We start from the raw sequence: 18841 nt of genomic DNA on the forward strand, positions 1-18841 counted from the left end.
GAATCCCACTTTGTGACCTTATGTGGATGGAAATTATCTTTTTATTGCGGTCCAAACAGATGGATCGTTTTGATATCAGATTTCTATGCACCTTAAATTTAATTCTGATCTTAGGCTATGGATTTTGTGTCAGGAAGGTCAGATGTGATTTTTTTTGCCATTTAATATCTGCCAATATAAAACGGTGCTGTCCTCTGTCATCATTAACAAATAGAGCCACTCCCATTCAAGGACAGTCATGTGGTAAATAAAAATAAATGAAACATCTACAGTTGAATATGTAACATTAGGTACAGATATTGATATTCTTACAAATCTCTTACAATCTGCCCAATATGTCAGTTTACGCCTAGTATTATTCAGATTTGCATAAGTGAGGTCAGACAGGTATAAAGGAATACTCTGTCAGCTGTGACTTTGTGTCCATAATTCACTGAGGAAATGTTGTTAGGATCGTGGTCTGGGAATGTCACCTATTTTTTTCTCCCAGTGAGCCACAGTCTTGTTGTAAAGGTGACTGCAGACCTGGAAAGGCCTTCTGAGCAGCCTGAAGCAGCCTGGGTGAGTCTGGATGCCTCTGAGTCATTTATAAGTCATTACTTATAAATCACTCTGTTCTGTTCATCCTTTAATACCAACTAAAGCATGTTTCTCTGGGTCACTGGACTTTGTGGACAGCACAAAGGCTAATGATTAGTGGATCGTACAGCAGTGTCATCACATAAAATAATCCTGTGTAGGTCTACCGACCAAATCCAACAATTAATTTGTTTTAAATTACAAATGTTACCAAAAGTCAACTAGCTAGCTTCATTTTTTATTAGTCTGGTTTACCTTTATTAATGAATTTAACTTCAGCTAAGCAACATTGGACCACAAAAACTGTGGTTCTTTGGCTCCGCCCACTGAGGTTTAACTCAACCAATGAGATTATTTCTGCTGCTATAGAACTAAAACTCTCATCTATTTGAACATTCCCCTGTCTGGACGTTCAAATCTGGTCTGTGCCACATGTAAAAGTGTGTGGTATGAACAGCCTCTCCGTATTATGGGACATAATCAGAAGATCAGGTTTTGTCACTTGGCCTGTAGTGTAAATGCAGCCCAAGTTTTTAACTATGCATAGATCTGCACTTTGCTTTTGCTTTTTCACCAAGTGAATGTATGAGATTATGAATAGCTTTAAGATATCTGAACCAACTTAGCTCATGTAATAAATAATACTATCACAAATATAAAAAATGATTCAGGACCATCACTTTATATCATGTTAATTAGCCGCTTACTTAAGGGAATGTATCATATCTAAGATTGTACTATCACATAGTTGAGTCGCGTTGATTAAATTCCTCATCTGATTATTCAACAAGGCAAATGGAAATGCTTAAAAATGTACTTAAAAACCTCAATCCGTGCTTTTTTGTGAAGTATTTACTGATGTTGGTTTGCTGTTTGCCAAGTGTTAAAGTGTTAATAATGGATGTCAGTGGTATATGAATATCATTGTTTAACTTTTCTTGCTGTAGTAAGCTTTTGCTCTGACGATATCCGGTCATAAATGATGAATAAGGTTTCTACTGCTGATGGTAGTGAGGTCACTGTTCAGTCAGAAGACCCTTTCTGTTCAAGGTCTTTTTCTATCTTTTTAAGGATGTATCAGACGCTTCTTTAGTAAGCACTTGCAGTAACATGACCTGTGTGATCTCTACCAACATGCAATAGACACAGATCCATACAAGCAGAGGTACGCTCCTTATTTTCTACTGTTGCCAACAATGTGGTTTCCCTTTTTCACAAACGCCTGTATCGATTTGAATTATTATCATATGCATCATATCCAAATGTTTCTACTGTGTAAATAAGATGAACTTTATTGATCCCCGAGGGGAAAATGGGTACATTCTTAGTGTTGCGTCATGTTTTTCAAGCTTCTATTTTATGCAGCTCAAACCTTTGTTTCAATAGGCTACAGAACTGTTGCTTTCTTACATTTTCTATGCCTCCTTTCTACCATGTATTCATACGCTGTGTTAATAATTAAGCCTAAAACTCTGCGTTTGCAAATAAAATGACCCATGAGTGAAATATGGTTATTAGGTGAGATTTGTGGTTATTGTAACACCTAGAGACCAAGAGCTCAACACGCTGTTAGAAAGGTGATCTTTTTTATTACATTATTTCTCACTCTATACACGGGTGTGCGTATGTTAGGTATGTACAATCACATGATGACGAAATTATTTGGTTACATGAAAGAGTTGATCAAACTAACAACAGTAGGAGTTTACATATTTCATGGAATAGAATAAAATAAAACATGTTGGTGGATGTCAGCGCCAGCACAATCTATAAGGCAGCATCGACAATCAGAATTACTAGTTGCGTTATTTCACATAAACATATTTCAGTCAGTGGATCTTATCCATAGGCTGCACTCAGTTTTCTACAAGTGCGTACATTTTCCTTGCTTGGTGAATAATTATGGCTTCATTCACACAGAAAAAGAAGAGTCTGAATTTTATGTGATTTACTAGTTAGATGGGATAACTGATTCCCCTCCCTCTTCCCTCCTCTGAGAAATTACTAATCTGACATAACATGGATTGGTGTCAGCTGTGTAAAGTACCTCACATCTTGGATTTCATCAAGAGGGGGAAGAAATGGAGGCAGAAATGGGGGCACAGGTCTTCATGTAGCGGTCTAGAGAGGGAGAAACCACGTTGGAGCTGCTTAGACGTCCATGAGAAGGCCACATCTGTGCCACATCAGACTGTTTCTCTGTTCCTGTGTCAATCCAATCATAGTTACAAAGAAAGGAAAAGGAGACGCTCTCACATTCTCTAGATAATCTGAATGCACCCCCACATTGAAGTGGACCGCAATAGCAGGCTTGAGGCTGAGGGTTAACAGCATTCTTTACCAGAGCAAAAGGTCTTTCATTTGTGTCAACTGAAGTCCACAAAGCCCCCGAAAACGATTACCTTCCATTAGTGAAGTGTGGATTGAGTATATGGGGAAAAAAAACAGCCCGACATAAAACAATACATTCCCTTAAAAGATAATAAATCACCCACTAAGTTCACAGTTACACACCACGTGAGATGAGTTTGCATTGCTAAATAACATTACATGTTTGCATAATGGAAAACTGTGTCAAATGTTCAAGACTTTGGGAAATCACTCGTCTGACATAACGTGGACTGGTGTCAGATCCCAGAAGGTCCCAACTCTGAGATTTCACAAAGGGGAGAAACCAAACGGAAGGTGTGTATTGAATTGAAGTAGTGTGTGTGATACTGTTGTTAGTGGTATTTTGGGGGGGGGCGTAGCTTTGTCTCATCTGTTCTGTACATGCTGACTGGCTGGCTGCTGAATCCTCCAAACGACGACCACATGAATAAATAATACAGGACTGCTCCCCATTCAAGGACGGTTTAACAGGCTGGGATTCAAATGCGTTTCGTGATATGTGGGTTCTATGGACTTCTTGCCTTGATAATAATATAGTCTATTAAGTCTATAAAAAAAGTCAGTCTATAAGTCTGGCCAGTGAAATAGATTTCGGAAACTGAAGCGAATGGGGAGTGCAGTCCTGTATTCTTTCTTCCTGGTTATCGAGAGACGCCTCTGCTCGTCTGCGACTTGGGATTGCAAGTTTAAAAAAAAAAAAACACAACGGAGGAGGAAACGATCCCGCGGGAGCCGGTCAGAAGTGGCGGCACGGACAGATTCACACGGAGCCCGTGCGTATGTGTCGTGCCCTCGGCTCTTCGCCCTCGCTCTCGGTAGCCCGGCCGCCGGTTAGGAGGAGCCGTCGCCGCTCTGTCTGATGTCCGCCACGCTCTCCGGGACCCGGGCCACCATGCCCTCCAGCGACTTGGTCAGACAGATCTGGCAACCCAGGCGGGACCTTGAGGGAGGGGGGGGAGAGGGGGAACGGGGTGTGAACCAGGCTGTAAAATACATTCTCTGCTATATTGCAAAGTGACCCATTTATCAAATTCCCTGATTTCCCCAGTCTGGACTACACGTCTCTAATTCCATGATATTCCAGGAATTCCATGACAGATGTGAACCCTGTACTGTATATGTTTTTTTCCTGAGCAGCAGGATGGTTGTGGTGCTGCGGACAGGGAGGGGCTGTCGTGCGTTCACACCATTGTCCCTCACTGATTAACCGATTAAATCCCACTAATCTAATTACCTCAACAGAACTATCTAATCAGCACTATGTACTGTGTGGGACCACTTTCTTAAATATACCTGTGTGTGTGTGTGTGTGTGTGTGTGTGTTTTATCTTTCTTTCTACTAGATACCAAAAGCCTAAGTGTAAAGTGTAACTTTAGCATTAACCTAAGCACACAGCTTACACTTTGTATCGCAAATGCTATATATATGCTGTAAATTTCACTTTCAATTTCTTCATATTCTCATATTTTTTCATTTCTAATATATTGTGCATATTTCTTATTTTCCATTTTGTAGATTAATTTCATAACATACACATTTTCATTCATTTCTTTGTCTTAATATGTTCTTCATAACGTACAATAAGGTCAGTATAATGTCACTAATGAATACTATAGATGACAAGAATATTATAGTGTTTTTTTTATTGCTGTAGGTCTGGCCCACAGAGGAAAAGGGACTGTTATGTATTTGTGCATTTACACAGGCTTATTTACGAGTGTGTGTGTTCGTGAGTGTGTGTGTGTGTGTGTTCCCTCACGTGTCGGTGAGGCCGTAGGCCAGGTCTAGCATGTCCATCTCCTCGTCTGTGACCGGCCCCAGCTTCTTATACACGTCCTCGTCGAAGATCAGATGGCATGTGGAGCAGGCCAGCGTTCCCTCACACGCTCCTGCACACACACACACACACACACACACAGATTAATTCCGAGAGATAAATGGGGAAAGGAGCGGAAGAGTGAAGAAGGGTGAGAGAAGGGAGGAAGAGGTGGGAAGATGGAGGGAGGGAAAGAAAGTTAGTGGGGGGGGGGGGGGGGAATCCACTGTTTTATACACGTTTGTGTGTTCATGTTTGCACGTAGTTGTGTGTGCGCTGCTGTAACCAAAGCTGTCACTCTCAAGGTCTATGACATCATGGACTGTGTGTGTGTGTGTGTGTGTGTGTGTGTGTGTGTGTGTGTGTGTGTGCGTGCGTACCGAAGCCGTCAAAGTCTAGGTCTTGGTCGATGATGACGTCTAGCAGCGAGTCTCCAGGTGCCCCCTTCACTGTGATCTTCTCTCCATCTCTGTTGATGAAGTGGACCGTCACCTTGTTGTCTGACCTGGGAGACACAAACACACCCACACAGAGTTCGGTCACAAAAATGTATTTATTTATTTAAATTGTATTTACTTTAAGGCAAGACAGGAAAGAAACAGAGCCTTATATCTTGTGAAACAGCAACACTAAAAGAGCTCAATTATGCCTATTATTGCAGCCCTGAATCTCTAGTATAGCAACACTGCCCCCCAGTGGTCAGAGCTGACCAGTACACTCAGTTCAGTCGAACACCACAGATAGTAGACAGTAGGCTACATGCAATTGGTTCTACATCTCACTGTGGGCAACTCAAAAAAAAGTTGAAACTATACAAAGTAGTTAGTGCCTTTTATAAAACAAGAATGCACTCCCACATTAGATCTGCTTTTTCATATTTTTAACTGTCAGTAAGGTAGAGTCACATGGGCAGCCTTTCTTGTGGACCAGTAAAGTATTCAAACCCCTTGACATTTTCCACATTTTGTGGTGTTACAGGCTGAATTCAAAATGGACTCAATTGAACGTTTGATCTCCAATCAAGCTGTACAGATATCTCATGGACATTTAATTTGGAGTCACTGTAAAAGGGCTGAATACTTATTGGCTCAAAACGTTTCAGCTTTCCTTTTTTTTTTATTAATTTGTAAACATTTGTAAATATAAAATCCATTTCCAATCCAAATCCTTTGACATTTTGGGTTATGGTGTGTAGATCAGTGTTAGAAAAATCCTAATTGAATCAAATTTGAATTTAGGCTGTACCACCAAGTGTGGAAAAAAGGGAGTGGAAAATAACCTCAACTCCAAAAAAGAAGATTAGAATCCATAGTACCTCAAAAAAGGATAAGTACTCTACATGTCCTATATTTACCAGTTACAATAAAAAGATATTCAGATTAAAACAGACCATGACCACATGGTTACTGTCAGATGTTAGTCGCTTCCTCAATTTAAGCCAGAAATGAGTCCCACACTTATATCCTCTCTCCCTATCACTCTATACGTGACCCATTTACCTCATCAGTTCAATCCATTCTTTCAAAGTAAAATGACTGTGACTGGAGGATTTCCAGTGTCTGTGTTGCTCTACACCCTGTTGTTGTGACCAATCAGCAGCATAATCAGCAGCCAGTTGTATTCTCAACATTATACTCAGAAAGTCAGCTTCAGTCTATACAATTTACAGGGAGTCAAATAACCTCATCTTGTAAGCCACTTTGAATAAAAGCATAATGGATAACAGATAATAATCAGAGTTCCCCAGTTGTGAAAAGGGGAAATGTATCCACCCAGTAGCACCACATCAGTCTGTGGGAGCTTGCAAATGATCCGATTTTCCAAACTATTTTCCAGAGGAAATTGGAAAGTTCAAATTCGCTGATGCCTCTGACCACATTGCAAAAGCCATAGAGTGGGAATGAATAGAAAAGGACACTTCCTGGTTTTTCATGGTAATCTGGTTCAGCACACTTCAGATGTCTATGATAGACATTTTGATATCACGGAAATGAACATTGCTTCCTATATGGACTATGAATGAACTTAAATTCCTCTTGGCTGTTCAGTCAAATGATGCCTCAATGGTAACACATCAGCTTCCTGAGTCTCACGTACTGTCCCAATACTTATATGTATTCAACATGATCAAATGTTACATGTTAGCATCTTATGTTAGCATCTAAATTCTGGGTATATTCACATATCTTGTTGAGTTTGATTTGAAACGTTTTTAACATCTTCTTATCCCATCAAAACTCAAAATACTGCTCTGTTTTACTCCAGGAACAAAACTCCAGACATTACAAGTTATGGCTGGGCATAAATTCAATATTAGCCTACCTTATGTTGTCTTTCAACAGAATCATATCATGATGAAATAATGATACACACAAATTAATAATAAAAAGCAGATACTAATTAAAATCTCACTAAATGATATTTGAAACAAATAAGGGAATATTATTTTACAACTACATAGTTTTATTGTACTTTATAGTTCAATGCGATGAACATCAATTTGATTATTTAATATGTGACTTTGCATATGTTAGTAGATGTTGTTAAATACCGATATGAAAATAATTTCTTATGATTAGTGTGATATTTTGTCCATATCGTCCAGCCCTATTACAAACTTTTCACAACCTTAAAATACATGTTAAACTCATATTTACCTGCCACATCGTTATTAAAAGTTCAGGCTATAAATTGAACATAAAATGTCTTCAGTGTATTATTTTGAAGCGGCTGAACATTCCTGTCCGGAGTCATGAGGGCCAAGGATGAACATTCCTCAACTACTTAGCACTGCTACAAGCTGCAGTGGAACAGGCCACCTGCCCTCATCCTAACCATCTCCTTCAGCCACACGCTCTGATGGAGCCACTGATAAAAGGTATTACCATGAAGAAAGTGCTGTCCATTATAGATAGAAAACCTACAGCCAAAATACTTAGCTCTAAACCTATTCTTTACAGTGAAACCAAAACACCTCCAAAAGATCAATAATCACCAACATTTAACTGTACTAGAGATCTGTTCTCAGTACTGGCATTCAAGCTTTTTTCCCCCGAATCTAGTAACAGGCAAAATTAAGTAAGTGTTGCTGACTGCGGATCCCCAAAGCAGCCAGTTTTGATGGTTGATGATCACCAAACTCCTGTGGAGAATTGCGCACTGAAAACGGAATGTTCTGACCCTACCAAACTTAAATATCACTTCACGCATGGAGCCAGAATAAACGAAGAGCTGGTTAAAGTAAGTTTCCGGGAGAGTCGCCCACTAGTCACTTATAAGATGGACATCAAAAGCATCCACATGTCCCTGGTAGATCATTTGCTCTGGTTCTCCCTGCTAACACTTTAACATACACTATGTAGAGTGATAGTAGGTCACTAACATTATCCAAAGTAAGAAGACTGACCTTTTAGAAATAAAAAGTTGTAAGTGGTTTATATTATATGGCCTGTAGATTCATACACTTTATCATGAACTCTATGTAGCTGATGCAGGCAGGTTTATTTTTGGAACTATTTCAGGTGAGCAACCACATATTCATCCACTGTGCAGATATTTTTAGCTGTACACAGTCTCCCATCATCCAGTACCTTCACTTCCTATGGAAGCAGGGAAAGTAGTCCCTACTAGTTAAAAACAGTATGTTATGTTTGTGTAATATTTCATGTTAATTTTACCATTCTTCTAAATAAAACTGACAGACTTATTTAAGATTACTCACCATTTAGCTTAAGAGCTGCTACAAGTTCACATTTTCTCACTTTTGAGAATGTTAGTCGCCTCCTACCACTCTGCATAGTGTATGCTAAGGAGTTAGCGTGGAGCATCTACTGGGGACACAAGGATGAGTTTGGTGTGTATGATCTCATCATTTAACAACTATGTTTTTCATTTCATTTAACCTTTATTTAACCAGCAAAGTCTCATTGAGATTAAAAATCTCTTTTGCAAGAGAGCCCTGGCCAAGAGGGCAGCATGCAGGACATGTTGACCTATAGCCAAAACAACCTGGTGTATTCCTTTCAGAGACCATGTTATTGACCAGTCTGACCAGACTCCACAGAGGCAGGCGGTTTCATCAGTGCAGTACTGCTCTGTGGAAATCAGTGTCCTCTCTACTACTCAACAACAGGAGGAAAACTACAAGACACTTTTGCAGAGTCACACCTATTAGATCCCACTGTGCACTGAAACCTCCAGGGATAAAGGATAACACCGGTGTTTGGGCCTTGCTGGGCTGAATACTGTCTGCTGTGGCTGCATTGCCCTGAACACAGAAGACTCTGTTAACAACAACAGGCATCTACCATCCCCTTGGCTGGCTGACTGATTGTTTACGTAGACGAAGTTACACAGAGCTGTGTTGCTGTTGCTTAATTTGGCCTGTCAAATGATATATAAGCGCATACAACACAGTGACACCTTATTATTTTTTCTTTAAAAAAAAAAGCATGCTCATTTGTGGGCCAAATGACCCTTTCTAAAGGCTATGTATGATCCATATAATTGTATATAAAAAAGAAAAAAAAATAGCAGTTATTTGGCTGGCAAATGGCTTTCCTTTTTAAAAAAACAATTTCTAACACAAATATTGGTATCAGGGTTGCCACATGGCCCTGATGTAAAATGACTTTCCATAACTAAGTTGGGGCGCTTCCATGACCTAAACATTTTATTCCTTCTTTATCTAATGCAATGAATGTGTGAAACAAGTTGTAAAATACATTTGGGTGTATTCGTGTAAATTGATCCATTTTTAAATTTCCCTGACTTCATCTGAGAGTTTATCAAATTCCCTGATTTCCCCAGTCTGGAATACAGCTCAAAATTCCATAACATTCCAGAAAACCCATGACGAGGGTAAACCTGTGAACCCCATAGAGATGAAACTGCTTTAGCTCTATGGTGAACCATGTGATATCAGCTTTCAAAAATCCACAAGTTATCAACCTCTACTACAAATACTACACTGCTATTTCAAAGACAAAAACATACATTCAAAGACAAGGCAATGACAGCATGTCACGAACTGAATTAAACTTTGACTGAGTCCAACCGATGTTGTTTTGAAGATGATTACTGGACAGAGGGCCAGGGCCGGTCCTCCTCCACTGACGTGAGCACACAGGCCCAGTGTCAGCCAGGTTAAGGCCAGCCCGGCTTACCAAACCTTCAACCCAAGTGGCAAGCAGCGAGCCAGCAGAATCATTACGCAATCCAACAGGTTGTTTGGCCCTGGGAAGCCTAGCCTTGGTCAAAGCCTTGTACCTGAACACAGATATAGATCACTCTTGCCTTGATGGCATGCTAGGGCTGGAAATTAATTAACACTTTGCAGGAAATTCTGTAAAGCAACAGGAATCATCCTAGCCCCATTGTCAGGAAGCAACGCAATCCTAAGAAATACTACTGGCTGATATTCTGAATGCACTTTGGCACTGTGGTTGGTTGATGAAAAAATGAGTTTCATGGTGGCATACATCCATACTGAAACCACACAATTCCAGTAAGCACTAACCAAGCTTTTCATAACACCTCAAGGCCATAGCCTAGTAATTATGCATATTTGTTATGATAGGCTACAAGAAAACCTGATGAATATTTTCTGGCTTGCAAGTTTTGTTTACTGAATACTGAGCACTGACAAAGCTCTCAGAGAATAACATTCACTCTGATCTGATCATCTTAAACTTCTCTTTGAAAATGAGAAGACTTAGACTGTACTTGCATGGAAAAAAAATGTGTGACAGACAACCAATACATATCTGGTAGTACATGACTTAACACCTTTTACAAAATGCTGGCACATGGGCATAAAAGCCATACCAAGCAGCACTTTCCAATAAAACCTCAAGTGTTAGAAGTGTTCACACAACTCGCCACCGCCCTCCACGGTGTTTTCGGTGGGAGAACTGTGGGGATAACAAGCAAACCAATTCAAAAAGTTGAACTTTTAAATTAGTCTTGTTTGGTGTATCTGACATATGCGAAATTGAAGAAGGGACCCTAACGTTTAGTAAAATGACTTGTTCTACCAGGTATGTAGCAAGGTCACATTAAACTGCAAAATTTCTGAATGGAGTTTAGCGTGAGGCTGTATTCAAATTGCCCCCTGTATTTTGAGCACTACTTTCTCAATACTCACCTCAGAGTTTGTGTGCTGGTGGTAAAGTCCCTCTGACCGCAGGTCGCTTTGTTCTGACCTGTCAGTGAGGCAGCTGAAATGACAGCCGCCGTCCTCCGTGAACTTTCTCGTAGCGTTACGTGAACTAGTCTTCTTGTCGCTGTTACCAAAGCCATTTGAAAAACAGATACAAAAGAAGTTGTATAACAAATTGAAAACGACTTAACAGATATGCTGGATACCTTCACAAGTTTTAGGTACACAGCCCTTTTGGTCGAGAGAGTAATTTACACCGCACTGTGACACCGGAGACCGACACAGTCCTAGTTGTTTGACTTGAATTTGGCTAGCCGAGCTAGCTAACTAGCTTCTTTTAGCTACGGCAAGTCACTCTGTCACTGTCACTTTCATTGCATAACACGTAACTAAACCTATGGCAACGGCTCCTTGTTTGAGATAAATATTGTGCAAGTGCAAGTATCCAAATTGAATAACTTGATTGGCTTGCAGAAATTATAAAAACAAAGTAGGCAGACGTTATAGGCTACTGTTACAGTGACCGGTGTTGTGCGGTCAATCAGCAAATGCGAGAGACCCCGAGGTATTTCCTGCATAGAACAAACACTGTCAAGCTAGCCAGAATATAAAAGAAAACGTCCTGTCATGAAACAAAACTTCCCGTCGTAGCTTTCTAAATAAAACATTTAGTGACCAACATGCGTTGCAATCGTTGAGAGTAATACAAAGCTTCAAAGTGAAAATGAAGAATGTATTATTTAAGTAGTGCTCTGTAGTAAAACAACATATTTTTTTGCAAAAATAATGTTGTTCTGCACACACTGATACTTAATATTTTCTTTCATTTTCAAAGGTGACAAATGTTAGGCTTTTATTTTGAAGGCCAACTCGCCTAACGCCTTGTAGTATTTGGTTAGTTATCGCTAGCTTGATGCCGCTGAAAAACACGCACCATGCCAGCGCACGTGCTAGCTTACGTTAGCCAATCACGGTATGTTTAGAATTGTGTTCGTTTTATGCCACGACGCCACCTCGATGAGCGGAGTTAAAGCCTTTGTTGCTAATGGGACGATTCAAATGGAGAATCTGCCCGCTCAGTTGGATAACAGAGAGATTAAATCGAAGAAACCCAATGTGTTGCTCAATAAGGGCTACAGCCTTCACATGCTTCGACCTTCACACTCTTGCTGCTGCCAAATGCGTCTGATGAAACAAGCACCAAGCTTTATGCAGAGCCCTAAATGTTGTTCAAGAAAGTGACACGCCTCGTTATTAGCGCTTTATGATTTAATTGTGATATGGGGATTGGTTGAAAAGCTCAAGTAGGACAAAACATTCATTAGATAGGACTGGGGCTCTGTGTGTGTGTTACTGTACGTACACCAGGTGGAGCCAGAGATAGCATCATTCGCCACCTCTATTACAGTAGGATCCATATGACCTGTCTACAATGTTCTCACACTTCCTAGAGTTTTCTTTGTAGCCTATGTCTTTTAACAGCAGACATCTTGTAGTTAAAAGATGCATACTTTGCTTGACTGCTTGTAAAACGAACACTGCTGCTAAATAGTCTACACCCTACAACATCAAAATAGCCTTGCACTCAATTTAGCAATTCACATTATCCAGGAGAGTTCACTTAATGTTTCCCTACCTAAACAAAAATCCTTTAATATGCCTATAGGGACCTATGTGTCTGTATTTTGTACACCTCCTGTGGTATCCTATTCCTATAGTATTCCTTTAGATAGTCATAATTTGCTGTGGCATTTGGATAGTATGTTTATAAAAATTACTACTGGTTCTTTTCAAAATAGTTTGAATCGGCTAGAAACCAGAGAACTAAGACTGGAAAGTGTAATGGCATCAAAATGGAAAACTGAATCTGCTCCACACAGGATCTTTATTTTTTTATTCATTTAAAACTTATTCTACCCAAGTTTTAGAGCTTATTATTATAGTAGTATTATGAGACTTATTATCAGTTCTTTATTCCGCACTAGAAAATATCCCCTTATACCCAGAAGATAAACACCTGGGGTTTCCTTCACAGTCACCTTTACCATCTTTTCACATGTTCAAATCTCTGTTCGCTCTCTCGTTTCTGGCTTTGAATTGCCCATGTTCACAAATATTGATCGAGCTGTCCTAGATTAAACTAAGTGCCATTCCCCTTTAACATACTTGCAAGACCAGGACAATAGCTTATATTATATAGCACGGGGTCTCTGAAAACAGCTCATTTTTTCTAATAACTTTCCATTACAGATCAACTGGTGATAGCCTGCACATTATTATCAAAATATTAGACTATATCAGCACCTGCCATGTGTTCACCTTTATCGGGCTACTGACCTGAGGGCAAAGTGCATCACATTTCAGCAATCAGTGCATCAAAGTAGGGCTATGAGATGCAGATTAATCAATAATCTCTCTCAATTGATAAAAGCTGTTGGTGGGTGAGGGTTTATGACCGAGGCGGTGACATATTTACAGGCGGACAACACAGGTGTTCATCACATCCAACGAACACTGCTGTCTCAGGTGAGTGACACGCACACACAGCTGGCCTAATAGTAAATGTGACAATAGTAGTAGACTTAACAGAAGATAACAGAGAGAAACCTACAACAAGCAGGTAACAGCATAACAGGTCGATGTGGGATAATGAGTGTGTGTGTGTGGTGGAGGGAAACAGAGAGAGAGAGGGCTAAAGTGAGTGAAAGACTGACTAACTTGTGTATGAAAAGCTGCTCTGTCTATTCTGGTGTCCGCAGGATGCTGAAGTTAGTGCTACTGTGCCTGGCACTGTCAGGTAAGACCTCACTCTCTTCTTCCTTCATTGACAAATATTCATCAAATACCTTGAGTGAAGTATCAGTAATTCATGACAGTTAATTGGTAATTGTGTCAAAAACGTATAATCAAGCATTCATTGATTTCATGTCATTACACAGTTTTGTTCAATGATCAATTCTATTTGATCAATTAGATATTTGAGATATTCAAACACTGGGATTGCAGTTCATTTTAAAGCTATCCATGCATGGTTATCCTTCCAGAATTGGTTGGAAAAGACACAAGAGAAAAAAAGATGCTCCAGTGACTCAACACTGAAACAATTCTGAATCTGTTTTGCAAAAAAACACCAACAGGCTATATGGATGTCATGATTTTGAAATGCGTTTGTTGAGCCATTGGGTTGACTGGGTAAGATGTCTACCATGAGAAAGAGCTTGTTGTGTCAATGGGTTCCAACATTCCAGTTCTGATCAAACTATCTAGTGCCACCTGGTGCCATAAAGACGTTACTCCTTGGTTACTGCAGACAAACACTCAGCTAACTGAGGTTCAAAACATGCAAGACTTTTACAGTTTTTCTTTTGATTCATTTGGAAAGCAGTAAACCTTTAATTATATGGAAGACTCTACCACTACTTGACCATATTCAAACAGTATTTTGACAGGGTATTAGTTCTTGTTTGTTAGGGTACTGTGGGTGAACTAAGGCACACCTTGAGATTTAGCTCAGATATAGAGGAAATCAATGTCAAACAAACTTTTACTCCCCTAAAATTAATTTCAGTAGACTCATCAAAACCTGTCCCACCAAGTTGAGGCAAGTTTTGGGCTGAGTCATTTCTGTGGAAACTATTTGCTGACATTTTCAGATCATCAGTTTGCCTTTGAATGTTGTTGTTGAATGTTGTTGTCTTGGCACCAAAAATGTGGAGCGAACGACTGTAGCAAACAATATTGTAATCACAGTAATTGAATGCGTGTATAGGGAAATTAGTCTTTGACCTTTATTGATTTATTACACCGGTAAAGAAAAGCTGTACATATTTTTCTGGCACAATAGTTAATGATTGAAGAAACGGGCAGTCGCTTCTCAGAGGCATCAGTCTGATAACATCTATCTGTCAACTGGCAGAGTTTATGGCTTGATCCCTTGGAAGTCCAAGGTTGCTGTATGTGTTTATTCATAAACTATCATTATGCCTCCCTTTCTGCCTGTAAATGAGCATCTGTGTTTCCCCCTGCCATTGAATAAGTCTTTTTACCCTGGAAATACGTTCTAATTGTAATAGTATTAACCCTCACAGGCCTCCAAGCCGTTCCCCTCGGACCAGCCAGAGGTTTGGACAAAACGAGAACTCTCCCTTCTGGGTTCAGACAGGGTACCGAACCCTCAACCCACAGCCTCCCCGATGGCTTTCAGCAGGGCACCGAACCCTCCGCCGTCCGTAGATTTATCCCCGATGGCTTTCACCAGGGCACCGAGCCCTCCAGGCGCTTCCTGGTCGACCTCAACACCGGCCTGCTGAAGGAACGCATCAGTGAGATGGACCGGAGGGCAGGTGGGTAAACTCAAACTCATTTCTACCTCCATGTTTTGGTTTGCTGTTGCCAGGTCGGGAATGTTAGATAGGAATTCCACCTGTTATTCTGTGAAGAAAGGATTTCCACTTTTCTGCTTTTACGAAACATAAAAGTTCTCTTGTGCTTTCCCTCTCCCACAACTCCCTGACTCATTCTCCATCTCCTCCTGTTTTATTTTTCCAGCCCTGCTCCGTCCTTCTCTGGGGAAAGGATTCGGAGAGATGGAGAGGAGACACTGGCTGACAAATCAGGGTGAGGGAGAGAGAAAGTTAAATGGTCAATTTGTTGAAATACAAAATGAAGGTTTGAGCTATTAACTCATTAGCATTGTCAATTTTCTATTTATCTTACAATTACAACTCAAACACATTTAAGCTCCACTACACTATGTCTTTTGAACTTTTTAGTGCATAGGACTGAGCTCAATCCATGTCTGTGAAACCAGCCCATACATATATTGTGACTCTTTCTTTTATTAATGAATAAACAATAATAGTAATAATATACTGACTAACCTAAAGATCCTCTGTTTTCCAGCTCCTGTTGATGTTCCAGCTCAGAGGATTGGTGGTGGTTGGGTCAGAGTGGAGGAACCATCTGCTCCTGCTCTCCCTGATGGTTTTAGACAGGGGACAGAACCCATGATCTCCATCCCAGAGGGTTTTAGACAGGGGACCGAACCTATGATCTCCATCCCAGAGGGTTTTAGACAAGGGACAGAACCCATGATCTCCATCCCAGAGGGTTTTAGACAGGGGACCGAACCCATGATCTCCATCCCAGAGGGTTTTAGACAGGGGACCGAACCCATGATCTCCATCCCAGAGGGTTTTAGGCAGGAAACTGAACCCTTTCTTCGTATCCCAGATGGTTTTAGGCAGGGAACGGAACCCTTTCTTCCTATCCCAGATGGTTTTAGGCAGGGAACGGAACCCTTTCTTCCTATCCCAGCTGGTTTTAGGCAGGGAACTGAACCCTTTCTTCGTATCCCAGAGGGTTTTAGGCAGGGAACCGAACCCTTTCTTCGTATCCCAGATGGTTTTAGGCAGGGAACGGAACCCTTTCTTCCTATCCCAGATGGTTTTAGGCAGGGAACCGAACCCATGATCTCCATCCCAGATGGTTTTAGACAGGGAACGGAACCCATGATCTCTATTCCTGATGGTTTTAGACAGGGAACCGAACCCATGATCTCCATCCCAGAGGGTTTTAGACAGGGAACCGAACCCTTTCTTCGTATCCCAGATGGTTTTAGACAGGGAACCGAACCCATGATCTCAGTTCCTGATGGATTCAGGCAGGGAACCGAACTCGCCACCTCCAGGCTCCAAACAGAGACTGTGGTGTGTGAAGGGGAGATCATCAATGGAAACTGCTACCAGTTCAATCCCACTCCACTGGCCTTCCAGGACGCACAGGTTAGACACAAATACCCACCATTGAATAGATAGGAAAGGCCATGCTCCCTAGTGAAACTTGCTTAACACACTAGTATTGGTTTCAGTGAAGAGTTTTAATATCACATGGTCTACTGTTTTGTTTCAATGGCTGTCCCTGTGTATGTGTGTGTGTTTGTGTGTCTCCAGTCCTCCTGCAGAGCCCTCGCCCCAAATGCTGACCTTGCATCGGTAACCAATAGCGATCTGCATTCCCGCCTGGTTTCCATGGTGACCAAGGGCGGCACGACCAGCCCTGTGCTGACCTGGCTGGGAGGCGTGGTCAAGGCAAGTTGCTCGCTCCGCCCGTCCATCACCCACATTTTGGAAGAGAAGGGAGATCAAAGTTTTTTTTCCCCCTGAAATTATGTCCCACAGCATTTTACATGACAAAGGACAACACAAATATGAAAAGAATTCATTACAAACTGAGATAAATACTATTTGAATAACTATGACACCTACTCAGCAAAATTATTGGTTGGCAAATAAATCTGATCAATTTAATAACAACCAATTGAAAGAATTTAGATACATTCAGCCATTTACTTCTGCATTAAAACAAAATCTATGATAATATTACTATAAAGAGCCACAGAGCTGAGTACTCTATACCACCGATTACAGGAGAATATGACAGATTGCGTGGGCGTAGGTGTGCACATAATGTACCTGCATGCTTAAATAAGTGTATGTGTGTGTGTTGCATCCCTCAGAACCAGCAGGCAGCGTGGGTAGATGGGTCGGAGTGGGGGTACAGTGACTGGATGCCGGGTCACCCAAACATTCACACTGACAAACCTGTCTGTCTGGAGATGTTCAAGATAGGTAAGGCCTGGACCCACACTCCCACTCATGTCTGATATATGGCTGAAGAGTTATAATATTATGTCAGCATAGGATGGGAAAGTAAAATATAACCTTCCACTGTTATGATTCAGGTTACAGATAGGTGATGCAGATCGGCTGTTTCTTTAACAGCAGCATCTATTCATTACACTTCAGCAGGGGTGATAATATTGCTTCATATAGTCGTGGCTATTAAGAGTTACATAAATGTACAGTTGGAGAGACATATGTTGTGAAATGACACCTTTGGCTCCTACTGCATGATTATTATACGGGTTATAGATCAAATGGGGCTTAGATAGGAGGATCCAAACCAACTGGCACCATCAGATAGCTGATAAGATGATAATATAATTGTCACATTTTGGTAATCTTTGCCCCATAGCATTAAAGGCAGCCTTAATGTGTTTTGGAAATCTTTAAAACCCCCTTTCCTTGTTGAATTGTAGTGACTTGACAAGACTGGGTACAAGCTTCAGTATAGGCCTATCCTTGCTGGATAAATTTAATACATTGTGGTTCATATCACTTTTGACTAGGGCTGAACAATTAATCAAAATTTTATTGAAATCGCAATATGGCCTCCTGCAAAGGTGAAATGTGTGTCAAAATACCATTTTAAATGAAATATTGTGGTGCTGCAGAGATGTCCTGGCCTACACATCATATTCTACAGACTTAAGAAAACATCTTTGTTTGGTACAGATCCCCGCAAAAATCACACCATAATCATTTTAATATGTTTTTCAATGAAATTGAGAATAATGATGTAAAAATTATCATTCCCTCTAATATCGCAAATCATATCGCAACTGCAATATCAATCAAAATAATCGCAATTAGATATTTTTTCAAAATCGTTCAGCCCTACTTTTGACAATGCATACAACTCCCAGAACATCGTCTTGTATCTACAACAGCAGTTGAACCTCAGACAATTTGAGGCAAAGAAATGTACAACTTGGGACAAATAAGTGTCTTACATTTTTTTGATACCTGGAAGGGAGAAATGGATGTAAATGGGCTTCTTGACAAATTTCAGACATTACTTCGAGCGGTCCATGAGTTGACCATTAAAAGTAGACATGAGTGTCAGGAACAAGACGGGCCTACAAGCTGACATATAGACATATAGATGCTCTCTTGTCTTCTTGCAACGTTAAGTCTGGGAATACCTTAACAGTCTGTCAAAACGACTGAGAAATAGCTTACAAAAAACAGATGCAATGTTTCACCACAACTCT

General features: G+C 40.6%; 1 protein-coding gene across 1 annotated transcript; it reads right to left on the reverse strand.

Moving 5' to 3' along the window:
- Nucleotides 1-2161: 2161 nt before the first annotated feature.
- Nucleotides 2162-11507, reverse strand: fdx1 (ferredoxin 1). The gene is made up of 4 exons (XM_071544313.1): nt 10933-11507; nt 5168-5292; nt 4731-4860; nt 2162-3910 (listed from the first exon to the last, which is right to left on the reverse strand). The coding sequence occupies exons 1-4, from the start codon at nt 11085-11087 to the stop codon at nt 3802-3804; spliced, it is 519 nt and encodes a 172-aa protein (XP_071400414.1). The 5' UTR covers nt 11088-11507; the 3' UTR covers nt 2162-3801.
- Nucleotides 11508-18841: the final 7334 nt, after the last annotated feature.

Source organism: Centroberyx affinis, unplaced genomic scaffold (genome assembly GCF_046629955.1).
Source record: "Centroberyx affinis isolate AG114_WGS23_722 - 3 ecotype Tasmania unplaced genomic scaffold, CSIRO-AGI_Caff_v1 ptg004517l_1, whole genome shotgun sequence".
Classification (NCBI taxonomy): Eukaryota; Metazoa; Chordata; class Actinopteri; order Beryciformes; family Berycidae; genus Centroberyx; species Centroberyx affinis.

Coding starts and splice junctions, on each gene's coding strand:
- fdx1 (XM_071544313.1), bottom strand. CDS start 11,087: ATGGCTTTGGTAACAGCGACAAGAAGACTAGTTCACGTAACGCTACGA. Junction 4,861..5,167: donor CCTAGACTTTGACGGCTTCG/GTACGCACGCAC, acceptor GTGTGTGTGCAG/GAGCGTGTGAGGGAACGCTG. Junction 3,911..4,730: donor GCCTACGGCCTCACCGACAC/GTGAGGGAACAC, acceptor CCCTCCCTCAAG/GTCCCGCCTGGGTTGCCAGA.